General features: G+C 37.3%; 6 protein-coding genes across 8 annotated transcripts; 4 read left to right on the forward strand and 2 right to left on the reverse strand.

Annotated features, from left to right (window-relative positions):
* Positions 1-2,409: 2,409 nt before the first annotated feature.
* On the forward strand, positions 2,410-3,014 carry LOC17890970 (non-specific lipid-transfer protein 2). The gene has a single exon (XM_006299652.2). The coding sequence runs from the start codon at positions 2,465-2,467 to the stop codon at positions 2,756-2,758; it is 294 nt and encodes a 97-aa protein (XP_006299714.1). The 5' UTR covers positions 2,410-2,464; the 3' UTR covers positions 2,759-3,014.
* Positions 2,994-5,869, reverse strand: LOC17892134 (AP-3 complex subunit delta). 2 transcript variants are annotated; one of them, XM_006296928.2, is made up of 2 exons: positions 4,574-5,869; positions 2,994-4,462 (listed from the first exon to the last, which is right to left on the reverse strand). In XM_006296928.2, exons 1-2 carry the CDS (start codon positions 5,700-5,702, stop codon positions 3,114-3,116), a joined length of 2,478 nt encoding a protein of 825 aa, XP_006296990.1. In that variant the 5' UTR covers positions 5,703-5,869; the 3' UTR covers positions 2,994-3,113. The 2 variants fall into 2 exon arrangements, with proteins under 2 accessions (XP_006296990.1, XP_023642007.1); XM_023786239.1 differs by having other exon boundaries at positions 2,994-5,868.
* A 4,641-nt stretch (positions 5,870-10,510) lies between these two features.
* Positions 10,511-17,029, forward strand: LOC17892818 (zinc finger protein BRUTUS). The gene is made up of 14 exons (XM_006296782.2): positions 10,511-11,072; positions 11,476-11,685; positions 11,825-12,019; positions 12,099-12,463; positions 12,815-13,043; positions 13,186-13,354; positions 13,472-14,728; positions 14,890-15,061; positions 15,396-15,614; positions 15,712-15,849; positions 15,954-16,188; positions 16,277-16,336; positions 16,449-16,520; positions 16,608-17,029. Exons 1-14 carry the CDS (start codon positions 10,755-10,757, stop codon positions 16,746-16,748), a joined length of 3,780 nt encoding a protein of 1,259 aa, XP_006296844.1. The 5' UTR covers positions 10,511-10,754; the 3' UTR covers positions 16,749-17,029.
* A 798-nt stretch (positions 17,030-17,827) lies between these two features.
* On the forward strand, positions 17,828-18,944 carry LOC111831477. The gene is made up of 2 exons (XM_023785780.1): positions 17,828-18,478; positions 18,567-18,944. The coding sequence occupies exons 1-2, from the start codon at positions 17,903-17,905 to the stop codon at positions 18,642-18,644; spliced, it is 654 nt and encodes a 217-aa protein (XP_023641548.1). The 5' UTR covers positions 17,828-17,902; the 3' UTR covers positions 18,645-18,944.
* A 103-nt stretch (positions 18,945-19,047) lies between these two features.
* Positions 19,048-21,025, forward strand: LOC17892905. 2 transcript variants are annotated; one of them, XM_023785779.1, is made up of 3 exons: positions 19,048-19,225; positions 19,351-19,950; positions 20,021-21,025. In XM_023785779.1, the coding sequence occupies exon 3, from the start codon at positions 20,035-20,037 to the stop codon at positions 20,863-20,865; it is 831 nt and encodes a 276-aa protein (XP_023641547.1). In that variant the 5' UTR covers positions 19,048-19,225; positions 19,351-19,950; positions 20,021-20,034; the 3' UTR covers positions 20,866-21,025. The 2 variants fall into 2 exon arrangements, with proteins under 2 accessions (XP_023641547.1, XP_006300130.1); XM_006300068.2 differs by having other exon boundaries at positions 19,351-19,649.
* Positions 21,026-21,081: 56 nt separating this feature from the next.
* Positions 21,082-23,839, reverse strand: LOC17893434. Its single transcript, XM_006299436.2, has one exon. The coding sequence runs from the start codon at positions 23,825-23,827 to the stop codon at positions 21,248-21,250; it is 2,580 nt and encodes an 859-aa protein (XP_006299498.2). The 5' UTR covers positions 23,828-23,839; the 3' UTR covers positions 21,082-21,247.
* Between the last annotated feature and the right edge of the window lie 3,163 nt (positions 23,840-27,002).

Below are 27,002 nucleotides of genomic sequence, written 5' to 3' on the forward strand. Positions count from 1 at the left end.
ATCTTAATAGATTTTTGGTAAAGTTCCAATTAAATTAATTGGACTATCTATTTCGTTTTAATTATATCAAACACTAAAATTTTGCATTCTATCTACAAATCAAACACTAAATTTTGCTTTCTTCTAAAAGTCAGCAGAGAGATTAATACAATATTATGTTTCTGCTTAATGATATACTTTACACTTTATGTATGTAAATATCACTAGACATATTTTATACGATAGAAGTATAAAACATTTGTATAATATATGTTAGTATGTTTACCTATATATAAGATCAGAAGAGCAATAATAACAAACGGGAATGAAATACTCACTCACACTAGGCGTGAGCATCTTAAAGCTATCACGATCGATCAATGATGATGCTTTCGACCCACTTTCTCTTCTTATTACGATCTTTTCAATACTATTTTTTTAGCCTTAATTTGTTACTCTGCGAATATGAGATCTTATCATGCTTACTTCAAACGGCCTCAAAGTCGAAGACACATGTTTGTATGAGCTTCAACAACAACAACCAAACCATTGTGTTATGTGTAGTGAAGTGTGAACATGTATTTAAAGTGAGCTACGCACGTACACACCAAACATTCCATGTTCTCCTTTTAGTTTTATGTTTTTTCTTCTAGTGGTCTTGGGTTGTGACTTGTGATATGTGAATCTAATATCTCTAGTCTCTATCTAGTTACATATTACTTACATACATAATTAAATTCTTATTGTCATTCTTACGTATTATTACTACCAAACAAACCGAGGATACATGTGATTATTTGTTTGTAATTTGGCATTATAGTATAGTATTCATCCAAAAGCAAACCTCGTCGCACAAAACAAAAACATTGGTTAAGTTGTCGTATTCCAATAGTTTTGCAAAACGATTCATGAACAATCGTTTTACATTGGGATGCATCTACTCTTGCTCGTTGAGCTATGTATCTTTCTGCTTGTAGGTTTCCGCAAAATCTTGTAACCACAGAAAATATAAGAGCTAATTTATCTTTTTTTTTTTTTTTTTTTTTTGAAAACGAGCTAATTTATCTTTCAAGATAAATATTTTCACTAAGGAGAATCTGATATGTTACATTAAAATTACTATAATCGTGCCAAACAAAAAAAAAAAAAAGAAGAAAGAAGAATGTTCAATGAGTGATTGTGGCAATGATTATTCACACGTATCCCCAAATGCACGCTTCATCTCAAGATCATCATTAAAATATATATGAATACTATTTTGTAATTGATTTTATTGATTTATTTATATGTTGTTTTACTTTTAGGTGTTTTTTATACAATATTTACAAATGCACTTTCTCCATCATTTCGTACGTTGGGGACGTTAAAAGGAGACGGCAACGAATATTGGGACGACACAAGAACAAAAGAAGGTACCATCACCGAAAAGTCCTCTTCACCTCCTCTAATAAGTCTTCACTCTTCTACCCTACTGCCCTTTCTTATTATTATTATTATTATTTTTGTTAAATTCCTTTTTCTGTGAACCAAAATATACATATTCTTTTCATGGATGAATATATCGTATTCATTGTGCTTTTTTTATAATTGTTTTTTTATTTGTCGTGAATATTCAACTATTTATTTTTTTGGTCGACAAATAGAGAGAAGTTAGAGATAATATATGTACACATATTGAGTGTACGTTGGTTTATAAGTATTTGCTACTTTTCCACTCACAAGAATAAAATCTAGAGGGTGCAAAGAAAAGCACCAATACAATGAATAAAGACTTATAACGTTGACGAGAAGAGAAAGAAAAAAACACGAAAAACAAAATGAAAATATATAGGTGTTAAGAAATTAGTATCCCAATATTTGAATACTTTCCTACCATTTAACTATTTTTAATGTTCCTTAAGTCAAAGTCACGAGGGTTCTTATATATCCTCAGTAGTGTTTTATATTATTTCTCGATGCATTTCTTTTATAGTTATAAGCAATTTTCAAAATATATTATCAGCTCAACACAGCTATGATTCACTAATTGTATTTAAGCCGGTTTAGAATTTGGATGACATGATATCAACATTAAACTTGTTGCAACATCCACAGCACATATAATCACAACTGTTCGAATATGTAATTAGAAATTTAAATTAAGTTGCATCCATATATAGTCTGGTAGAAGTAACATAATCTAATATGCTCTTAGATACAAACGTGGTTCTCTCAATGCTACATTAAATTGAAAACAAAAATCGAAAAAAGAAACAATAAAATAAGAGGCCGCACCACCATAAGCAATTGCATAATACTGTATGTCGACAAAAAAAAAAAAAACAAAAAAAAAAGCAATTGCATAATAGTTTGAACAATATAAGAAAAAGCATTTCACTTTCCCACTCTATAAATAGTGGGAGGTTACACACACAAAAAAAGCCACAAACACACAAACACACACATTTTGTATAATAAACTGAAAAACAAACAAAAAGAAAGAAACATGGTGATGATGATGAAGGCCACATGGGTTTCTCTTTTCGCCCTCGCGGCTGTCCTCCTAGTGATCCTACTCCCCGCGGCTGAAGCCGTGACATGCTCTCCGATGCAACTAAGCCCATGTGCATCGGCGATAACGTCGTCTTCTCCTCCATCGGCCTTGTGCTGTAAAAAGCTCAAGGAGCAGAAGCCATGCCTATGTGGTTACATGAGAAACCCTAGCCTCCGTCGCTTCGTCAGCTCTCCCAACGCTCGTAAAGTTTCTAACCATTGCAGACTCCCCATCCCAAGGTGTTGAGTAATCAAAGATGTGTTTCCATGCTGCTTCTGGTCCTTCTATATATATTATATGTTTGAATTTTACTTTTTTTTTTGTGTGTGTTTAAGGATGTTGTTATTTACGATCACTAAAGTAGTAGAGAGTTAATGGTACTCTTGCGAATAACAATGTGTGGGTATGCATCTTATTTCAGTTTTTGCTATCTTATTCTAGTTCTTGTTTTTCATGATATATGATGGTGTAATAATTTAATAAATGAAAAACATATTTCATATCCACAAAAGAATCAATTATGGGTACATGAAAATCACTGTATATACAAAAGAGCACACCATCTTGTCTGGTCTGAGAGACACAAACTCCAACTAACTACTCATAAGAGAAAATCTACGATTTCTACTGGTTTCGCTGCACTTGCTTCTTTGTCAGATCGTCGTCGTGATCTATGCTTACTACTTTTCTCGCCATTTTTCTTTTTCGTCTTCTTCTCTTTTCCCGAGCTCTGCTCTTTGATTCCTGAATCAAGAATTTTCTCGTGGTTGTCTTTTTCTCTTTCCTTTCCCATCCCTTTCCCCATTAGAGCTGTCTGGATAGCTCGAGACAGAGGTTCATCATTACTACTAGCGTTTGGCTTCGTCTTTAAGTCATCATCTCCTTCGTCCAGTTTCACCACTACAGGTCTCGGTTTTGATTGGTTCATCTTCTTCTTGGGGTTAAATGAGTCCCCTGAAATCTCATTTGCTGGTGGGTATTCGTTCAGCGTGTTGTTGTTGCCATTGCTATCATTGTGCTCGTCTTTCTTCTGAGAGGAGAGATAGTACAGATCATGGCGTTTTCTGTGTTCTGCGAGTAAGGATGCAGATTCAGGTGGAGGAGATGAAGAAGATGAGGCTTCTTGTTGATCTCTGATACTAAGTTTGGTAACAGAGAAGCTGATTTTGTCTGAGGCAGAGAATGAGTTCGTATTTGAATTTGATTCAAATATTGGTTTGAGAAACTCTCCACAAATCTCTTGTAGATCCTCAAGATTCTCTTTGATCTCTAATCCATCCGGTAAGGGTACTTTTTCCTGTGCAGTTGAAGAAACAGGGCCAAGCTCGTCTGAGAAGACATCTTCCATGAATACTATGGCGCTAGAAACTGCTGTTTCGTTGTCTTGGCCGGTTACTTTCTCAGCAATTTCATGCTCTATCATACCAATAAATCCCAGAACGTTCTTAGCTCTCTCCTGCACTTCAACATCTAGGGTTCCAGATAACGAGCGTAACCCCAACTCAATCATATTCATCAGACTTGATATAGATTTGTATGTAAAACAATTCACAGCTGAGGAGCCAGAACTAGTAGACTCCTGAACCAAGGGCGGGGAAATGGGCTCCTGGGCCGTGAAGTACCCTCTGAGACTAAAGACAAGAATTTTGAAAGTGGAATGAATGTAGATTGCTCTAATTGAAGGAGGTAAGAGAGAAGTACGTGGCTGCAGAAGCGCCTCTGCAATTTCATAAGGGGTCTTAGAGAATTCAACATATTCCCCTGAAGCCCAAGCAGCAGCGGACAATATTGGGTGCATGAACTGATTACCAAGCAATGCAGGATCAATAAGCAGAGATCGAGAAACACGAACTAGCTCCAGTCTGACATCTTTGATCCTCGTACCAATATCAATCATCTGATGCCCAATTTCTTGACCTCTTTGACAATGTGGGATTCTAGCCATCTCACCTAGAAGAGACAAATACCAATCAAAGTCAACTACGATCTCATATGAGTTCCGGGAGCATGCCAGTAGAAGAGAAGTTATAACCTCGTTGCAGAACAAAGGATCAGACTTACGAGCATAATTCATAAGAATTCGAGAGATCTCAGACACATTCTCTTCATTCACCATTGCCATCAAAAGATGCAAAGCCTCAAGTTTAACATTTAGATCCTCGTCGCTCAGAGCCTTGACGACAGCTTCGTTGTTCTCCAAAACTGCCCATAAATGCTTTGGAGCAACAATCGACAAGGCATGAAGACCGAGATACTTGAGATTCGGATCATCGTCCACAAGAAAATCCCTAATTTTTGCAACTGCAAGTTTCAAAGCTGATTCCTGATCGCTCAAGCTACTCAGTACTGTTCTAATACACTCAAACAGCAAAGATTTTCCCACAGTCCTCCTCATATGTTCACAGATAGGATCAGCCACTTTCTTAGCCAACCTAGGCTCGATCAAAGCTAGCTTAGCAAATATTTTAAGAACCTTGATCAGAACCCAATTGTTCCTCGAATCTACCAGAATCTTGTAAAATTCAGGAGCTAAAGGAAGATAAGATCTTGGATCTTTTGTGGTGAGTTCACAGAACACTCCAACCACAGCTGACAGAATATGCGGATCAGAGCTGTCCAGATTCTCAACAAGACGCTTCAAACACACCTTAACAGCATCAGGATACTTATCGAAAACCCTCAAAACCACACCGATAGCTTTCTTCCTAACAAAAGCCTTACTACTACCCAAGAGCGTAAAAACCTCAGAAGTTAAATCCCTAGCTAGATCATCAGCTCCAATCCTAGACAAACATTCCAGAGCTAGACTCACCTCGTACTCGTTCGAACTATTCAAATCCTTCCGGAGCTGGTTTGTGATCAGAAGCAGAACCGGAGTCTGATCGCTGAATGACTGAGCAATGGCGTGGTAACCGATCCTCTTATCTCCAAAGCGAGACGAGGACACGACCTCGACGGCGTGGAACGCTGCCCAAGACATATCGACGCCGTGGAGTGCGGCGAGGTAGGAGAGTTTCTGTAGCGCGATGGATTTCGTGGAGAGGTCTGTCAATTTGATCTCGCTTCGGATTTCATCTACGGATTTAGAAATGAAAGAGGATTCTCCGAGTAGGTGGAGACGTATACCTTTGATCAGATCCTCGAGGCTTCGCTGGAACAAGCTGTCCATGAGAGAATTCGAAGACGCCATTGAAGAAAATGTGACGCACAACTAAGAGATGAAGCTATATATAATCGGCAAGCTGATACGATTCATGATCCGCATGGTTTCGCGGAGTGAAATCGGAGACTAGAGTCGAGGGTTTTTCATGCCGGTTAATCGTGATTTTCGGATTCTGATGAGTGTCGAACGGAACAGAGGAGGAGGAGGAAGGTGAAATATTGTTTGGGCTTTTACAAGAATACAATGGGCCTTAAGAATGATAAGTCCAATAAACATTCTCAGACAATGTTATTTTATATATAGAAACTTTATACTATGTATGTACACTGGTCATAAAAAGTATACTCGTAGCTCAAAGAAGAAGAAAAAAACAAGCATTGCTCTTTCTCTTTGAAATCAAATTTTAAGCCGTCCACAAATACAGTTTAGACTTGTTAATTAAATAGGACTATGAAATATCAGTAGGCTTGAACTTGGACTTGAAACAAAATAGAAAACGTAGCAGATAAATTTACACATTAGTCTAAACAATTATTTCAAAACGTGAAACCTCTAAAATATATAATCTTTTTTGGTAGGAACCTCTAAAGTATATATGAATGTAAATGTCCTAAACCAAAACGGCAATACCTCATCAAAACATAAAGGGGACACGATTCTAAGCTTATGACTATCACTTTCTATCTATATGCAGCTATATATAGTATAGTATATAGTATAATAATATAGTTTGACATTTGTCAGTAAACTTAAACATCAACCTTTGTTTTCTATTTGATATATCAAAAACTTAAAATATACGTATAAGATATAGTTCGACCTAACTAACACACACACCATGCTGGCTCTATCTATACATATATATCCTCAAACCTCCGAATATTTTTCCTAACAACCACCATCTTTTACACTTAAGAGTATATTCTTAAATTATCATATGCCCATTTTGTTTTTCTTCTCATGATTGAATCATAGTATGATTTTCTGAAGATTAATTAAGATAAACTTATGTATAGCTGAATAAAGAAAAAACAAACAAATCACAATTATTAATGAATATAATTAACGTAAAATGAGAGAGAGAATTGATGATGGACGCTCTCGCTTTCGTGGACCTATTAAGGTTTTGTCGTCTTCACAAGGCTATAAAAAAATAAAGTTGAAGTTGAAGTGCGGTTTGACAACAAAGCTTACAATCTTTTATTTCCTCATAAGAAAAGAGAGAGAGAGGGAGCTAACTGTTTACGCATCTAATTTATTTTGATAAGTAAGGAGGAAATATGTACTTACTAAATAAATAGTTGACATAATTCATACTATAGTAGCAGTAATATATAAAGAGCCAAAAAATTGTAATAAACATAGAGAGAATATTCTAGTTTCAAAATTGTATAGTTTAGTACGTAATCCGGTAATCGTAGTAGTTTCGAAACATAATTATTCCAATACGCTGAAAACATGGAATCTGCTTTTTTTTTTCAACGTTTTGTGTTTTTTTTTTTTTTTATAAGACGAACAGATTGGTACATTGAAACTATACATGGACGTTGGTAGTCTTATGAATTGGTAAGATGGTCAACTATTTACCATTTTGATAATTTTAATCCCTTAAATAACAAAAAGAAATATTTTGCAATTTAGTTGCATGGCGCAAAGTGAAATTAACTAGTAGTAATGTAAAGTCTTGGATTTGTGCAGACTAAATTTTCATTAAAGTATTTATAAATTAGGAAAAATTTGACTCCAATTAGTTATCGTTGTAAGCTTTCTGTTTTGATTTTTTAAATAGATTTTATAACTATATATGCACTCTATAACAATAATAATACAAAATATTGTGTATCATTCTAGTTATTTAATCGTTTTCTTATGATCAAATCTAAGGGTTTAAGTAAGCTAAGTCTTGGTGAACCAAATTTTTTATTTTATTTAAGCTAAGTTAAAAAGGGCAGTGAATTTATTTTATTTTATGTGGGTAGTGCATTAGTGGTAATGCGTTATGCACTCACTGATCTCCACACGAGATGAAATGTCTTATCTTTGTTAGTGCAATCTGAGTATTGAGAACTATTTTTCTTCCCAGTATGTTGTGTGTTTTGTTTTAAAGGGGAAGAAACAAACAAAGAGATATTTCAGAGGACACGACTTTGTATCTATCCAACTAGGAACACGACACTCATTGAATGATGAAGGTGTTGGTCGGGATTGAAATATGCTAAAGATGTACCAATCACATCATATTTGCACATAACCCGTAGTCTATATAAATCACGATACAAAATTATCAATAAATAACTTATTACCAGAAATCAAATCGGATGACTTTTTTTTTCTTTTGAGAACACATACATGTGACATGTCTAGTTTGTGATGTTTAAAATTTAGCGAATGTGGTAAAACAAAAATATTTGAGAAATATTTATGTAGGCGTGTAATCAATCCTAAGCTTCTTTCAAATACTTAGACACTCATATAAAAAAGATAATATTTATGTAGGCGTGTAATCAATCCTAAGCTTCTTTCAAATACTTAGACACTCATATAAAAAAGATAACAACATGTTTATATGATAGCATGCTACGTATAAATGATAGTAACATGTTAAGTACATAGAAATTAACAGTGAAATAAAGGGCAAAACCTGAATGTCTAATTCGAAAAGCTTTTGAGTTCATACGAAAACATCTAGTAAGAACTCGTTTTATTCATGAACATAAGTTCGTATAGGAGACATAGAGCTTTACTAGCTAATTTGTTTTAAGTGTGTCGAGCTAGATCTCAGATATTCTTTATATATATAATGTTAGTTATCACAACATCCGGTAAATTAAAACACTAAAACTAGTTTCGTAAGTAAAGTTATTTTTGGTTAAAGAAAACTTTCTTGATAATAAAATAAAAACGAAAAAGTGAAATATATGATACATTTCAGAGGACAGGACGAAAAAATAGACATTATCCTTTGACGAAAAAGAGAGAAAACGAAAAAGATGGAAAAAGGATAAATGAAAAGAAAATGATCAGTGATAGATCATAAAAGCCAACCCATAGCATTGTATACATACTTGCACGATTACAAGAAATTCCACATAATTCGGAACAAAAACCAGCTATATATTATTATAAAATAATCAATCAAAACTATATAAATGAATTCGTAATTATTATTTATAAGATATATACCTTCTAATCATTTAGACTAAGTTCAGACAACTAAATAAAATCATTTAGCCCTAGGATCATTATTAGGGGGTTCTAGTTGTAGATGCCTTTAATCGTTGCATTAATTGGACAAAACAGAAAACAAAAAAAAATCCCACCATCTATGATACAATAAGGTAATAGGAACCAAAACATATATATTACATTCAATATTTTTATATCATTATTTTCGTATTGCTATGCTTACTTATATATATATATATATATATATATATATTGATTTACCATTTTTATAATATTAAAAGAACTGGTAAGTATATATAGCTTTGTGTCATTATCATTTGTGATTATCCCTATCGATTACTATTGCGTAAAGGGTAACCGTAGAAAAAGAATACGTGGAAGAATGTTGAATTTGCTTACAAAAGTTGACCAGTCTCGTACGTGTTTCTTCATTCTTATAGTCAAGAATGGTGAATATATAAATTTAATATGGTATATAGTAAGGTTGTTGTGAAATCGGGGGAAAAGAATAATGAATAAAAACTTATTATATTGGTCCCCAAATAAATTGTTCTGATTTTGGGTTGAAGTACCAAAAAAAGGAAAAAAAAAGGGAATGTGTTGTGGAGAAGAGAGCACGAGTAATACTTGTTGCTACCCGATTGTCGCCACACTTCCCACACGTCCCCTCTTGTGTCTTCTTTCTTCTTTTACCTTTCACCACTTCCTCCTTTTGTGTGACTTCACCATTTTCTACTACTTGATACCACTAATCGTGTACCAAGCTAAGTATATATGGCACACAAAATTTAATAACTCAATCTAGTAAACCTTTAGAGCACATGCAAACGCAATTAAACAAGTCTAACAACAACCTCAATAATCGCGTTTTAGTTAAAAGCAAATTAGTTTAATCCAATAGTTAAACAAATCAGCTATCTGGCTCCTTTAGACCACGAATGGGTAATCTCATCATCTTTCCTCTCTGTCATTCCTCAATTATTTTAAACAAGTTTCGAATAAACACACGAATCTCTCTCTCTCTCTTTTTTATTTATACTTAAAAAATTTTAAATAATTTATAACAACTTCAAAACCAAACTCTTTTTTTCTTTCGTAAGTGCTCGCTAGCTCAATTAGCCAACCTCCTCAATACATATTAATAAACCCTAGTACGTATATAACAAAAAGCAATTATGTATACTAGTATTAGATTGCAATCTAATCAAAGCTTATTGATTTCCACGTAAGCACAACATAAATGACGTTTTTGCCCCCTACTCGTAAAAGTCTCTTTTTTCAAACGACGGAGAGAGAGCGAGAACCAGCGTCCCTGTCTCGCGGACCGTATGTGTTCATAGGTACGCTCGCACGTGTCGAGATGTAATCGGTCACGTGCCAACCTGGGTTGTTTGCATCAGCATCCGACGTGGCGATGTGAATGTCCACGTGCTACAAAACCTTTCTATAGCAGCAATTAGCAAACACCACCCACCCAATCCCCAAGCTAGCACCTTTATTTATTTCTTTTTTTCATTTTACAACAAGGTCGTACGTATATTATTATTATTATTACCAACAATAGTTTTTTTTTCGAAAATATACTTATATTTTTTTCCAGATAAACATTAATAAAACGGAAAAAATAAGAAAGCAAAAGCAAAATCGAAATCGATATATCAGACAAGGCCCTCGACCTTTCTTTTCTTTTTTTCCTCCCTTCTCATCGTCTCCGTTGAACAACACCACCACACATCACCAACACAGATAATTCCCATGGTGAAACGAGCTCAGATTTGATAATTCAAGGGTTCTTAGACACAGCACAAGGTAGCAGAAGAGCTGGTGGAGATTCTTCTTTACTGGAATTTGTTAAACGACCAATCACGGAGATTAAAAGCTTTTTGGGGGAAAATGGCGACGCCGTTGCCAGATTTTGAGGCTGCCAGAAGCGGCGGAGGAGTTGCGTCTTCTTCTAACCCGGTCCTTACGAGCTCTGTTTCTTCTTCTCGTCCGTCCCCTGTGGCGAATTCGTTCTCCGAAGACGCCGAAGAGATTTCGCCGATCCTGATTTTCTTATTCTTTCATAAGGCAGTATGTAGTGAGCTTGAAGCTCTTCATAGGTTGGCGCTAGAGTTTGCTACTGGCCACCATGTCGATCTCCGGCTGCTTCGTGAACGGTACCGGTTCCTGAGATCGATCTATAAGCATCACTGCAATGCCGAAGACGAGGTAATGCCGACACCTGCCCCTCTTCTCTATCATTTTCTCTCATCATTTCCTCAAAACTGCTTAATCAGAATTTGGAACCGTCTCTACTTAGATTTTGAACTCAGAGGCATTTGACGTTTTACCAATGGATGACCCAATGGGGGAATTCGTGGTTGCCACATATAATTCGTTATAGGAGACAATGCTAAGTTTTATATTGGTTGATGCTTGCAAACTATTTTAATACTTCACATAGCTGCAAATTTGTCTAAATCTGACTTGATTTTATCTTTAAAGCACCTGCGACCCTTGCAAGTCTCAATTAGTTTTTTTTTTTTTCCTCTTGTTGATCATCTTATTGGTCCTATGGGTGCTATTGTGTAACGAGGAAAAATTGTTGACAGTTGCAAATCTGTGGATGTAGGTGATATTTTCAGCTCTTGACATACGTGTGAAGAACGTAGCGCAGACATATTCTCTTGAACACAAGGGGGAAAGCACTCTTTTCGATCATCTATTTGAGCTGCTGAATTCTGCCACAGAAACCGATGAAAGTTACCGCAGGGAGTTGGCTCGCTGTACTGGAGCACTTCAGACTTCTGTTAGCCAGCACTTGGCAAAAGAACAGAAACAGGTATTGTTTTGTTTGATGCTTTTTTTTTTCCTTCACATCACAGATGCAGTTTCTCTGTTGATTTCTGTTAACACAGATCCAATATATAACATTATCCATTGGTCTTTATTAAGTACTGTTGTTCTTGGTTCGCTGACAGGTGTTCCCCTTACTTATTGAGAAATTCAAGTACGAGGAGCAAGCTTATATAGTCTGGCGGTTTCTCTGCAGTATTCCTGTGAATATGCTTGCCGTGTTTCTTCCATGGATTTCTTCTTCCATTTCAAAAGATGAAAGCAAGGAGATGCAAACGTGCTTAAGGAAGATAGTTCCCGGCGAGGAGCTCCTTCAGCAGGTAAGTTTTGAATTAAGATCTAACTTCCTTTCTAGGTTGAAAGGATTTGGCTTGTCGATTAATATTTTCTTTCTTGAAGGTTATTTTCACCTGGTTGGGAGGGAAAAGCGATACTGTGGCTTCGTGTCGCATAGAAGATTCAATGTTCCAGTGCTGTCTAGATTCTTCTAGCAGCATGCTTCCTTGCAAAGCAAGTAGAGCACAGTGCGCATGTGAGGGATCCAAGGTCGGGAAGAGAAAGTACCCAGAGCTTACTAAGTTTGATTCTTTCGATGCTCAGATGCACCCAGTTGATGAGATAAAGCTTTGGCACAAGTCAATCAACAAGGAGATGAAAGAAATAGCCGATGAGGCTAGGAAGATTCAGCTGTCTGGAGATTTTTCGGATTTATCTGCATTCGATGAACGCTTACAATATATTGCTGAAGTGTGCATCTTCCACAGGTATTTTGTTCCATCCTTATATTTACCATGAAAACAGAATAATTTCTGTTTTGCTTTCTTTGTGAGATGATTCTATACATACCGCAATTGATTGAGTTAAGTAACTAAATTTCTTTTGAAAGTTGATGTGGATGGCCACTTAAACATGTTTGCCAGCTGATGATAGGTGATTACTCAAGTTATATGGATGTTGTTCATCTTTGCACGTCGACACGTTTCTGCATTAGAGTGTTATCATTCTAAATGGAGTTTTGTCAAAGTCATAGCAAAATACAAATTTTTATACCTTTTGTCAGAGATTGGAATGCCATGGGTCTATTCCTGAGATGATATGTTTGTTTTTCGTCGCAGTCTTGCGGAGGACAAAATCATATTTCCAGCAGTAGATGGAGAGTTTTCATTTTCCGAGGAGCATGATGAAGAGGAAAATCAATTTAATGAGTTTCGATGCTTAATTGAAAATATCAGGAGTGCTGGAGCCTCTTCTACTTCTGCTGCTGAATTTTACACCAAGCTGTGCTCACATGCTGATCAGATAATGGAAACTATCCAAAGGCACTTCCACAACGAGGAAATTCAGGTGAACTATTGCTTAGAGTGCTATGACATTTGATTTGGTAGCAGGTGAACTATGAAAGATAAGATCAGTTGATACCAGTACCATATGCGATGAAGATCCAAGATTTCAATTTCGGATGCTAGCTAACTTATAATGTTTGCAGGTGCTACCCCTTGCACGAAAGAACTTCAGCTTTAAAAGACAACAAGAACTGCTCTACCAAAGCCTGTGTATAATGCCATTGAGATTAATTGAACGAGTTTTGCCATGGTTGACGGCATCTTTAACAGAAGAGGAAGCTAAGAATTTTCTGAGGAACTTGCAAGCTGGAGGTACAATCTACCGTATATATATATATATATTTTTTTCATATAATGAAACTTAACCCTTTTCAAAATTCTTATCTACTCACAATTTTGCACAATTACATGGTTTCCTTGTGGCCTCAGCACCTAAATCGGATGTTGCTCTCGTTACTCTTTTCTCTGGTTGGGCATGCAAAGGGCGCAAAGCTGGGGAATGCTTGTCTCCAAACGGGAATGGTTTATGCCCTGCTAAAACACTAAGCAACATTAAAGAAGTCCATCTTCAGTCATGTAATGGTTGTGCGTCTGTGCCATGCGCGAGTAAGAGTGTAGAATCGTGCTGCCAGCATCAGGATAAAAGGCCAGCTAAGCGAACTGCTGTATTGTCTTGTGATAAAAAGGTCACCACCCACTCGTCAGAAGATGCAAATGGGTGCAAGCCATCTGAAAATGGTAGGTCGTGCTGTGTTCCAGATCTCGGAGTTAACAATAATTGTCTGGAACTTGGTTCTCTTCCAGCAGCGAAAGCTATGAGATCTTCTTCGCTAAATTCTGCTGCGCCCGCTCTTAATTCCAGCCTCTTTATTTGGGAAATGGATAGCAACAGCTTTGGTACTGGACATTCCGAGCGGCCCGTTGCTACAATATTCAAGTTTCACAAGGCCATAAGCAAAGATCTGGAGTTTCTTGATGTTGAATCGGGAAAGCTCATTGATTGCGATGAAACATTTATTCGTCAATTCATCGGTCGGTTTCACCTACTCTGGGGTTTCTACAAGGCTCATAGTAATGCAGAAGATGATATCTTATTTCCAGCGCTGGAATCAAAAGAGACGCTTCACAATGTCAGTCACTCTTACACGCTCGACCATAAACAGGAGGAGAAGTTGTTTGGAGATATTTATAGTGTCCTTACTGAACTTTCAATTCTTCATGAGAAGTTACAAAGTGATTCTCTGATGGGGGACATAACTCATTCTCTGATGGGGGACATAACTCAAACTGACACTGTTCAGCCTGATATTGATAACAGTGACTGCAAGAAAAAGTACAATGAACTGGCTACAAAGCTACAAGGGATGTGCAAATCCATTAAAATCACATTGGATCAGCACATTTTCTTGGAGGAACTGGAGCTATGGCCTCTATTTGACAAACACTTCTCCATTCAAGAGCAAGACAAGATTGTGGGTCGTATAATCGGAACGACGGGTGCTGAAGTTCTTCAGTCTATGTTACCATGGGTGACGTCTGCCCTTTCTGAAGATGAACAAAACAGAATGATGGATACCTGGAAGCAGGCAACCAAGAACACAATGTTCGATGAATGGCTCAATGAATGCTGGAAAGGATCACCTGACTCATCCTCAACAGAAACATCCAAACCTAGTCCACAGAAAGGTAAAAGAAGTCGCTTAACTATATTTCACCAACTTAACATCTAGCTAGTTTAATATAATCCTAGTTGTTTCTGCGTTGGACCATAACTCATACTTAGCTGGCTGCTATTGTTTGTCTGTGCTAAGATTGTTTTGCTTATGTCAAGTTTATTTTTCATATAGATAATGATCATCAAGAAATCTTGGACCAAACTGGTGAACTATTTAAGCCTGGGTGGAAAGATATTTTCCGCATGAATCAGAACGAACTAGAGGCTGAAATCAGGAAAGTTTATCAGGACTCAACACTTGATCCGAGGAGAAAAGATTATCTTGTACAAAATTGGAGGACCAGGTCAGATTATTTTCACTATTTCCATGCATGGATCCTTTATTCCACATTTTCATGCATACCTGACTCAAACTTAGAACCCCAAATCAATAGTACATTTCCCTGTATTACTTGATATTTCTTTCGCAAAGTAAAATAGTATAAGGGATGTGTCTTTCCCGGTATTCTAATCCAAAATGTTCGTTCATTTTCTTTACCCCTGTGTATGTATATGTGTGTGCGTCGTCGTTGATTGAGCTATAGCGAACCTATAATCTCATTCACATGTCCCTCATACCCAGATGCTGTTTGTTCTACGGTAACATTTATCTTAAACTTCCTGTTGTGCTTTTATCAGTCGATGGATTGCGGCTCAGCAAAAACTGCCTAAGGAAGCAGAAATTGCCTTAAATGGTGATGTTGAACTTGGATGTTCCCCGTCTTTTCGAGATCCCGAGAAGCAGATATATGGATGCGAGCATTACAAGCGTAACTGCAAGCTTCGAGCTGCGTGTTGTGATCAGTTGTTCACTTGTAGGTTTTGCCATGACAAAGTAAGCGACCACTCCATGGATAGGTAAGCTCTTATGCAAATCTTCCTTGCTTAAATTGAAACTCCCTTCTTTTTTCTTTCTTTCTCAATGATATGAGTTTATATTTGGAACGCTTGACAGAAAACTGGTGACGGAAATGCTCTGCATGCGGTGCCTAAAGGTGCAACCTGTTGGCCCCATCTGCACAACGCCTTCATGTGAAGGATTCCCAATGGCAAAACACTATTGCAGTATTTGCAAACTTTTCGATGATGAAAGGTAAGCAAAACCCAATAGTTTGATGCAAAAACAAATCAATTCACCACTGTCAAAAATCAAACTTCAGAACCTTTTCTAACCAATGGAAACTTATCTGCCTTCAGGGCTGTTTATCACTGTCCATTCTGCAACCTTTGCCGGGTTGGGGAGGGACTGGGAATCGATTTCTTCCATTGCATGACATGTAACTGTTGCTTGGGGATGAAATTAGTAAACCACAAGTGCCTTGAGAAGAGCCTCGAGACAAATTGCCCCATCTGCTGCGAGTTTCTTTTCACATCAAGTGAAGCAGTTAGAGCCTTACCATGTGGTCACTACATGCACTCAGCTTGCTTCCAGGTTTGCAAATATCTCTTTTTTTCATTATACTTTTAAGTTCACTTTTATCGCCTTAAATCAGAACACTTACTGTTACTCTGGTTTTCAGGCTTACACTTGCAGCCACTACACATGTCCAATCTGTGGAAAATCATTAGGAGATATGGCGGTAAGATGATTTCCAGTTTCCCACCATCCAAAAGCGTGATCTGCTAATCACATCATTGTAAATTATCGTTCACTGAACTTTTTATCCCTTGTTTCTTTTGCAAACTCCACAGGTTTATTTCGGTATGCTTGATGCACTGTTAGCTGCAGAAGAACTCCCAGAAGAATACAAAAATCGCTGTCAGGTGAGAAACGCTAAAACTGCTGCTTCTTGAAAATTTGGTATACTCCTGGTCATTTCATTACATGACACACATACAAAAATGTTTCAGGACATTCTATGTAATGACTGTGAACGCAAAGGAACGACAAGGTTCCATTGGTTGTACCATAAATGCGGCAGCTGCGGTTCTTACAATACCCGTGTGATCAAGACCGAAACAGCCGCCCCAGACTGCTCAACCTCATCCTGAAAACACTGTGAGAGGTTTCACTCGCTCTCTCACACTCTTTTCTTTTCTGTTTCGGGTTTTACTTTCTGTATCGCACAACAATGTGAAGAAGGTTTATAATCAAGAAATGGCCGTTGATAGATTTTTAAATTTGTATAGTCTGCTGAGATATTAAGATTTTGAGGAGTCTTATTTAGGTTACTACCCCATACTTTGGCTTTTGGACAAAGCTAGAACTCGTTTGTTTCTGGAACATCCCCATACCATTTCTTTCACATTATCCGATCTTTGTTTTTCCATAAGCTGACACTTTTTCTTTCAAGAGTGTAAATAGTCACAATTTTAATGTAAAATTTTTTATATCACCTCTTTTTTCTTGATTCTTCTCAACTTATCTCTTACTTCTTAAATGTTTTACGAGGGAAAATCCATCAGAGTTGGTTAAAAGAAAATGACGTTTTTACTGTACGTTCATTTTTTTTGGATAAAAGAGTTTAAATTGCTTTTCATCATTACTAATTAAAAATCTAACTAAATTCGAAAAGCTGGCAAAACTAAGCGAATCGGAGAGAGCGGGAATAGTATCGGCAAAAACGAATAGACGACGAAATCCTCACAACCAAAGCTTTGTAACATCTTTTTAAAATATATATATATATATATGCAACTTAACTTATCAATATAATTTGTAATGAAAAGTAAAAAGCAACAAGAGAGGAGAGCCAACAGATATGAGTTTCGTAGCTTGTGAATTGTGATCCTACCAACTGTAATAAAATTTATTAACTAATAGATGAATATTTGTCAGTCACATTATTTTGCTATGCAATACAGTTTCCTCTAGTTTTTGAATATAACCGCATTTTATAGTAAACAAGTTGTGAAGCTGATTTAAGAAGACCGGTCGGGAAAGGAAAAAAAACACGAGTACAACGTTACAATCGCGTTCCTAACTCTCTCTCTCTCTCTCTCTCTCCGAATAATTCGAACAAAAAAAATAAAATTTCCTGAGAATAAATACACAAACAAAAAAAAAAAAGAAGAAGAAGAAAAAAAAAACTTTGAACTTTGCTCCAAAGGAAAGAGAAGAAAAACAAAAAATAGAAAGAAAGGAATCTTCTTCTTCTTCTTCGTCTTCCCACGGCGGAGAGAAACCAAAAAAATCAATCAATCAAATGGAGCTTCCTCCTCCACCGGAAAGATCGAAACGCCTCCATAACTTCACCTTACCTTATCTCCGATGGGGTCAGCAAAGATTCCTCCGCTGTGTCAAGCTTCCTCACCACCGATCTCCTTCTTCCTCTTCTCCTTCTCCCGATCATAGATCCCACAACGGTACTGGAGAGCTCAGCCTCGATCTCGTCTACGATGGCGGCAACAATAAACCTAAGCTCTCCTCCGTTTTGGGAAATGGTGGAGAAGATAGGACCAACAACAACACCAGCGGCGATGTTGCTGTTCGGCCGTGGAATCTGAGGACCAGAAGAGCTGCTTGCAACGAACCTGGAGACGAATCCACGAGGATCGTCGACTCTTCTTCTTCTCTTCGGAGACATGAAATTGGGGTGAAGAGAGGAGGTAGCAGCGAAGATGGTGGTGATGGAGATTTTCACAACAACAACAACAACAAAGTTAAATTCTCTGTTTCTTTGTTGAGAGAAGAAATCGAACAAGATTTCTCAGCATTGATTGGTAAAAAACCTCCCAGAAGACCAAAGAAGAGACCAAGATTGGTTCAGAAGCAAATGAATGTAAAAGCAGCTTCATCTTTGCTTCTTTTTTATTTATTTACTACCCTTCCCATTGCTGCTTGTTGCTTTAACATTTTCTATTTGGCAGACTCTTTTTCCAGGATTGTGGCTAGCAGAAGAAGTAACAGCAGACTCATACGATGTTCCTGAGGCTGTGGAAACGTGATAACAAAGTTTTCTTCCTCTATTTTGGGGTCAGCTTCTCTTCTATCCAAGAAAATGTATCAACTTTGTTTTTTTCCACTTCTGTAAAAAAGGAAGATAAAAATATGTAGCAATGTGCTCAGGTTTTAGTGATTGAAGCCATTTACTTTGGTTTCCTTTAATATTCTTCTTTTGTTGTAAAAGAGACAACTTGGGGGGTTTTTTTTTTCTCCGTTACCAAAGCTAATTGTAATATCTCCATGGCAATGGAATCTCCTGGCTGTTTTTGTTATCAATAATGCAGCTCTCTGCAACTTTCTTACATCCCAAACTTAGTTCTTCTTGTTGCCTACTATTAGCAGCTCATGAGTTACTTAAATTAGTATCTTGCTAAGGTTATGTAGAAATTCTGATCTTGGTGTTCGTTCGTGTAAAAGCTTTTCGGGTTGTTGAGAATGTTTGTGTCAAGAAATTTTGCTGTGAAACAGTGTTTGTGTTGTTAGATATATTGACAACTTTGCAGGGCCAGACCAAGCTTCACTTTTACAACAACAACATTTCACCATTTCCAAGGTTTTATTAACAGCTTCCTCTCTCTCTCTGGTGAGTCAAGTTACAAACTTATTAAGAGTGTTCCATTTCTTGAACACATGATCTTGGACACTTGTAACTAGCTAAAGTTCAGGTTCTTACTCACTGATTCTATGTTCCATTGTTGACTGTTGTAGGGAAAAGAAAAAACAATCCAGTTTAGTTTTTGCAAGATAATGAAGGATATATGCTGATAAGGCTCTAAAAAAACTTCAGAGAGCTTCTTCCTCTTGACTTTCCAAACCAGGTCGCAGTTGAAAGCCATGATCAAACAACCTGATAACAAATCTCATTGAAGCACTTCAATGTGACTAATGTTAGCAGTCACCAGCCGGTGAGGCGAATTGGAGGGTCCACGGTCGATGAGCAGTATGAACTGTGTGGAAAACAGAGAAGAAAGATAGAATACACAGTGTGCTGGACGCCTAAAGTAGAGGTAATGTAATTTATTCGAACCCTTGAAATCTAATTAGATATTATGTTCTTTTTCTCAGCCATTGTTTCCTGCAGTAGTGGCACACCACATCCATTATTTTAATTGAAGTTTTCATTTTCAACCTCTAATTCATAGACTAATGCGTTTAATCTCAAATGTTTTCAAACATCATGATCCCCTAAACCTTTCCTTCATCATCTCCTCATGGAAACCTTATTTCCTTTACATCTCCCACATTCACGATTTATCCAACTTTAAAGTGCTACATTACGTGTCTTGATTCTTATTACTTCTCACGAAGGTTAGTAAATCATTTACTCATCATTTTTCTAGTTCGCATTGGTTTCACTAATTTGTTTTGAAAACTTCAGCAAAACGGACCATCATGATCTGCACGGAGTCAAACCACCAGCGGATCTCGTTTGCTGGTGATCTTGGCCAGTCCAATAAAGGACCTCTTATGGAACAACCATCAGGCCCGGTTCGAAGAGACACTACTCTTTTAGATTCATCAAACTCAGATTTCGAGTTCCACACATCAAGAAACTTTGATCCTGGAGATTCCTCACCAGCCGACGAGATCTTTGCGGATGGCATGATCCTCCCAGTCCTTCCTTTCCACGTAACCACTGCATCCGCCACGCCAAAACGTCTCTACAAATATGAGCTCCCTCCTATCGTCTCTGCTCCTTCTTTATCCTCCTCCTATCTTCCTCCTCCGCCTTTACCATTGCCTGAATACTTGAGAAAATACAGCGTGAAAGAAACTCGGGGAAGCGTAAATGGTCGAGTGAGCGGTGTAAATTCGGGTCTGGAGGCAGAGAAATCATCAAAGTCATTTTGGAGCTTCAAGAGAAGCTCAAGCCTGAACTGCGATATAAAGAAGAGTCTGATATGTTCGTTTCCTCGTTTAACGAGAAGCAACTCCACAGGATCAGTAACGAATTCGAAGAGGGGAATGCTTAGGGACATTAACAAGTATAGCTCGCAGAGACATGGAGTCCCACGTCCAGGTGCAAATTCGTCAACTCATATGCCTCCTCCTTCTCCTCCACCTCTCTGCTGCAGCTCGTATCATTTGAGGCCACAAAAACAAGCCAGAAAGAATGGCGGCGGAAGGGGAGGAAGTTTTTGGATTGCTCCGGTGATCGGTGGTCCATCTCCGTTCGGGTTAGGATCCATCTTACGACTTTCAAAAGAGAAGAGAAACAAGTAATGACAGTGTGGTTTTTTTCCTTCCCAAAGTAGGAGCAGTTTGATACCAGACTCTTCTAAGGAACTCTTTGTTTTATCTTGTTAACGCATTGAGATTTATGCAACAAAATTTATGTTGATACTAATCTTTTTTCATCAGATGTGACTCTTTATTTTTCTCATCGTATGAGATTTGATAGCCAGAAAAATGTTGCAACTAATGCAAATTTTGATATTCTTTCAAATGGTAATTACGTAATTTGAAGAATTTCTATTTATACACGAGAAATCTACATGTACTATAATCCTCAAAAATGAACAGAGCCGAAAACTGGAAATTACAAAATTGGTGGGTGAAGATACAAAAATAAATAAATAAACAAAAGAAGCCGTGGAGATATCTCTCATTTTTTTAGATGGTACTGAGAAAGAAACTCTTGATATGAAGATGATCGATGCTGCCATTGAGAGAGAAGTGTCTTGGACGTAAGCAAAGCTTTCGTATCGAAATTCACTTTCCGATTTTCGAAGTAAATATCGACTGGAGACAACTCATTGAACAGTTCAAGACCTGTTGTTCCTCCAGCATCATTATCACCTTCTTTACAACGACGCACTCTGGAGACAAATGTAGTGAGTTCTTGCTGTTGTCTGTCTGAATCAGTTGTCTTTGTAATCGGGCAATATGAAATGAAAGTCTTCTTCTCCTTCTGTGAATCACTGTTAAGCCACATTTCATCGCCTCGGTCATCACCAAGTGAAATGGTTGTCTCATCTTGACCTGAGATTGCGAGCTCGCAGGTTACTTTGGATATTTGATTGCATCGATTAGAGAACTCTGCTTCGGGCGAGAACTCTTGTTCTGAATTGGGACATCCGTTGCGAAACTCATGTAGTGTCATGAGAACTGGAAGTGGAAGAACAGGACCAACGAGCTCAACACCGGGTTGCTCTTTCTTTGACCATTTACTACTCCGGCTTGAAGGTTTCCTAAACAAGAAAGGCGGTAGCTGTGGGAATTCTGGAACAGCTAAGAACTCGAGAGATGGTTTCTTCTTGTCTACCAGAACATCTTCAAACTCAGAGTAGTTGGAGAATGCAAGCAACAAAATCTCTATAGGTAAGCTTGACCAGGTTTCTCTCAATGCAATCTCGAAAATGCTTGTCGGTGAACTGATATTCTCAAAGACTGCGGTTATGCTAGAGGAAGATCTGTCTCTACCAAATCCGCAAATCTTCAACTTCTTACATAATTCCTCATGGCAGATTAAGCTAAAAGATTTATTCTGCTGCAAACCTGATGATTTTGTCCTCAGCTTTGAATCTATAAACCCGGCTAGCATCCCTTTTGTGTGAGCAGAGAGATACTTGAGTTCGAGATATTTAAATCGTCTCGGGAATTTGTATTCATCTTCATCAGGGAGGTACAGTAAGTTCACCTCGTCAGGTTTGCAGGCCGAATCTTTGTGAGCGACTAGTTCTAAACTTTTGAAAGGAGAAGCACAGAATGTGACTGCTTCTAGCTTCCCCGAGGATGTTAACCGAACCAAAGTAAACCCAGAAGATTGATCTGACGACCCAAGTGGAAGGTACTTGTTTAAAACGCCAAAACCGAGAACATGAACACTCTTTTTCTGCCAGTCGATCCACTCGAGAAAAGACTCCTTCATCATCACTTCCCTAAATACACAATCTCCGCATAGACACTTTCCGACAGGTAAGAGAAGATTGTGTGGAAGCTCCCATACATACAAGGAACAAGGATCCTTCACAACAGATGGAGAAGGTCCATAACAGAACATTTGAGATTGCGCATTCCAAAACGAGCCAATTATAACGCAAGAAGTAGTTGATTCAACAGTCCTAATTCCAAGTTCAGACAATCTATAAACATCAATAAAGCAAGGCTGCTCAACATCATGCTGCCATTTCAACAAAGGCACTCCTGATCTCGAATCACAGAGAAATACATAGCTCTGGGAAGCGAGAATAAACCTAAAACAGTCACTACCCGCCTTTGCAAAGCCAACAACCTCTTCTGTTGCAGCCATATTCAGACTCTCAACTTCCCATAAACATCTCACAGTGCAATTCTCAGAGCTTCTGGCAATAGCAAAGACTGCATCAGAGCGAGCAACAACATAAATCCCAAAAGTCCAACCAAAATCACATCCTAACCAACTCCTCCTATTGACTGATTTCCCTTGACCCTCCCAAGAAACTTTCAGTTTGGAACCTCTAAGTCTAGAAAGTCTCTGATTCACATCAAACAAAAAGACCTCTCCGTTCTCTAACAAGACTAACGACTCTCCAGTAATATGAGGGCTCCAAGCAGCGCTTACAACCATACACATCTTAAACTGCTTACACCCAAGGTTTCTCAAAACCGGCTTGCCTTGAGATTCATCATAGTTGACACAGAACCAATGAATCGAATACAAGGAATAAACCAAAACGTATCCCAATTCCACAGAAGAAGAAGAGTCATCCGCTGCAAAAGTACTAACAGGTTGCACCAAAATCTTCAAAATTCGAGAAAACAATCGCTCTGTCGCCACAAAGACGTCACCTTCGTCCGAACCCAGGACTTGTAAACCACCGGAATCTCCGGTGGAAAGCAGCAAGAACCCAATCCGATCAAGGTTAGTCCCTGTGGGGAAAAACACCAAGACTGAATTTTTACTGGGGAAAGGTAGAAACTGGAGGCGATTGTAGGAGAGAACCTTAGCGGTATCATCGGGAGGATTGGGAACACTGAGAGAGGCGGCGGCGATAGCGGAAGAGCCCGACGGAGGGACGCCGGAGACGGAGAGAAAACGCGCGGGAGTAAGGTGAGGGACGGTAGAGAGAATCGGGGGAGAGAGTGAGGGAGAAGAGAAGAGTAGCTCCGAAGCTGATGGGTTCGAGAAGAAAGGACCAATAGATGATTCTTCGGGAGAGGAGATGCAGCTTTTGCGTCCCCATTCATCTGTAATAATCTCCATTACAATGCTTTCCACGGCCATCGGCGGTGAGTCTAGCGATTAAATAGGTCGAGGCATCTTTTCTCGTTAACCGAAGGAAGAAATCTAAATTACTATTTCGTACCTGAATTAACCAAATACCAATTTACCGACTCTTGTCTTTTAAACACAACTAACTAACTTCTTAACCGCCTTTGTTCTTTTTATCTTCTTCTTCAAGATGTAATGTAAGGTCTCACATCCTATATATCTATCTATTTTCTTGAACTCGAATCATCAAATGCAGTGCTGATCAAAATCTAATGGCAATATATATTTATGGATCACTAATGAACAAAATTTATCAGCTTTAACTTGAGTTAAACCACAATCAAAAAGAGTTTTTATGTTATGTGTTTTAACGTTGGCTTAGTTTTTCAAGTAATTTTTGGGGGTTTGTAATTTGTTGGTCAATTCTAATGTATCTATTGTTGAGAAACACCCAATAAATAAAGAGTATATTTGCAACACAGTCTTAGGAGTAACCGGGCAAGATGAAGGCAGGTGCAGATGCTTGGGTATTAAAAAAAAAAAAAAAAACACTGAAGAAAAGGGAGATTACATTTAGGTAGGTGGTGGTACTACTAGAGTCCCCTAGAGCTTATTCACCTCTTTTCCTTTTGCCTTCAGCTCGCTTGATTTGAGCTCGCTCAACCTGAAGAAAACTTGGAACATAATTAAATATTATCGGTGCATATGTATCTACTCCAAAATCAAACACTGAGGTTATTGTCCTCCCCAACAATGAATATCTTGTTGATGGTCTTGATGTAGTCTACCAAAAACCTTCCATAATCCGGAATATAAAACCACCCAAAGCTCAAATCTAATGCTAAGAAATTCTTGGCGTCAAGCGATGGAGCAGGGTTGAACATTAAGGTAGGTATCAGCGGCAATGGAAGGACTCACCACATGTCAAGAAGATATGGCAAATTTCAAAGTGTACACTTCAGCTATGAAGAACAGTGGTGGTGACTTTTAGAATATTTGTGGCATTGTTCTTTTTACGACGAGTGGATGTCGAATTAGTACGCCGGCTACCCCTTTTATATCATACATACGACGATTTTGTCATTTTTAATTAATTAAATTATATAATTTACCAGATGTTCACTTTGTAATTTTATCATATTAATCCAAAAACTAGTTTACTTTTATGTTTAAAGATGAACGAATGGCTTCACTATTACAATATTTTCAAAAACTTAAAAATTCTTATTTCTTTGGACTTCAAACTTTTATATAGAAGCTTGTGAAATAGATTTACCTGTTGGGTGTTTCTATATGCATGTAAGTTGAGGGAGCAATGAGAACTTTGAGACTCAAGTACTCAGTATCAAACAATGTGATATTTCCATCAGTGAACGCTGCATACATCCGTTGGCAGTTACCTATGTATCATGCAAAGGTTATCTTCTTAGATAACCCTCCACGTAGCATCAACTGTAGAAAAACTAAAGTAAGGAATAAAATAATTTTAGTCCAAAAAATCATTTTAGTTTGAAAAAATTACAATGGTTATACAAACTTATATGAAAAAAAACTTGTGAAATGGGTACAAAGACCGCAATGTTCTTAACGGTGAATGATGCATAAAATACACATGCATAGGTTATGTTAGAAGATAACATATCAACTATATTTTAACTAACTAGTGAAGTACCTTTTTTGTACAGCATTATAATGTATTTTTGTCAATTATGTTGGACTTCTTTTCTTTCTCTTATTGCATACTTCTGAAATTGAATTATTATTATTAGTTTTTTTTACTGGTCAAGAAATTGATTTATTTGTTTCGTCTATTAGATGATCAGTTTATTGTCAGTTATATCTGGTGATCAAAATATTATAAAACTGTTTAGAAAAAGGTTACCTTATGCATAACACATGATAGAGCCAAATTAATATACATATATATCGCGCTAAACATAGTCATATGCACATGATTTTATTAATTACGAATACAGTTTGATAAGATCTTGGGTATAATTACTAAACATAGTCATATGCATTTTTCGGAATTTACTACAAGACTTTACCTATTTAGCTTTAATTAATTAATTAATTTACCAAGCTGATTTTAGTTGGTATGATTGTACTGTACAATATGTCAATATATATACACTTAGGTAATGTTTATTTATTTTGTCGTTATTTGTAAAGAGTTATCAACAATGACATAATAAATGATGATATTTGCTTTCTTCCTTCGGTTCCGGCCCATAGTTTCAAAAGGAAAATATTTCAGAAAACGAATACGCACAGTTTTTTTTTTTTTTTATGTTTTTATGATAGATGATATATATGATATGAAGAATAAGAATATACCACCATTTTTTTATATAGAATATATGCTCTCTTTTGTGTCAGTGACACTTAGAAATAAGGAAACTATTTTTGGATTAGACACACCCAACCAACATCATCATCACACACACAAACTATTGTCTCTGTGAATATTTTTTGTGAATCGCAAATAACGAGCCTAAATTCTAACACAAAATACTTGTGAGAGAGGCGTATCAAAAATGCATAGAAGAGAACAAAACTGAGCGTCTTGAACTCGAACGATCAAATATGTAAAGCTAAACAGACTGACGAAAAAGAAAACCAGTGGTATCGACTTCTTTGACTTTATCTTTATCAATTGCTAGCTTCTATTAATTGTGTTGTTACAGCAATTGATCTTGAGAAAGAGACGTTATAGCTGGTGATGTTGAGCATAGAATGATTTATGTCAACTAAGATGACAGGAAGTGGAGACACCTTATAGTCTCATTATATCCTATCTCATTCACAGTCGTGTGATCTGTGACATACTGTTGCAGAACAATTATGCTACCTGTTTCACACTATAGAGCACTCGTGCTCTTTCCACACAATGGAAACAGAGAAAATACAAATGGTTATATCATGGCAGCAGACATGCAGAGGTGAAGCTATATGTTACATTAACATACCACTCAGATTCCACACGCTCTTACAGCTATAAGTTATGCTACATAATTTTCAAATAATATACCATTTCATCACCCTAGCTGATCGTCAGGTTGTTATGCAGAAGGGTGATGATACACAGAACTTAGAATGAGAGGAAGATGCAGTACTGGTAAAACTCTAGTGGCAACTTTGGTGCCGCAGTGACAACTAATGGATC

The sequence above is a fragment of the Capsella rubella genome, unplaced genomic scaffold (assembly GCF_000375325.1).
Source record: "Capsella rubella cultivar Monte Gargano unplaced genomic scaffold, Caprub1_0 scaffold_3, whole genome shotgun sequence".
In the NCBI taxonomy this organism is placed as follows: domain Eukaryota; kingdom Viridiplantae; phylum Streptophyta; class Magnoliopsida; order Brassicales; family Brassicaceae; genus Capsella; species Capsella rubella.

Coding starts and splice junctions, on each gene's coding strand:
- LOC17890970 (XM_006299652.2), top strand. CDS start 2,465: ATGGTGATGATGATGAAGGCCACATGGGTTTCTCTTTTCGCCCTCGCG.
- LOC17892134 (XM_023786239.1), bottom strand. CDS start 5,702: ATGGCGTCTTCGAATTCTCTCATGGACAGCTTGTTCCAGCGAAGCCTC.
- LOC17892818 (XM_006296782.2), top strand. CDS start 10,755: ATGGCGACGCCGTTGCCAGATTTTGAGGCTGCCAGAAGCGGCGGAGGA. Junction 12,020..12,098: donor GCGAGGAGCTCCTTCAGCAG/GTAAGTTTTGAA, acceptor TCTTTCTTGAAG/GTTATTTTCACCTGGTTGGG. Junction 14,729..14,889: donor CAAACCTAGTCCACAGAAAG/GTAAAAGAAGTC, acceptor TTTTTCATATAG/ATAATGATCATCAAGAAATC.
- LOC111831477 (XM_023785780.1), top strand. CDS start 17,903: ATGGAGCTTCCTCCTCCACCGGAAAGATCGAAACGCCTCCATAACTTC. Junction 18,479..18,566: donor TGGTTCAGAAGCAAATGAAT/GTAAAAGCAGCT, acceptor TCTATTTGGCAG/ACTCTTTTTCCAGGATTGTG.
- LOC17892905 (XM_023785779.1), top strand. CDS start 20,035: ATGATCTGCACGGAGTCAAACCACCAGCGGATCTCGTTTGCTGGTGAT.
- LOC17893434 (XM_006299436.2), bottom strand. CDS start 23,827: ATGGAGATTATTACAGATGAATGGGGACGCAAAAGCTGCATCTCCTCT.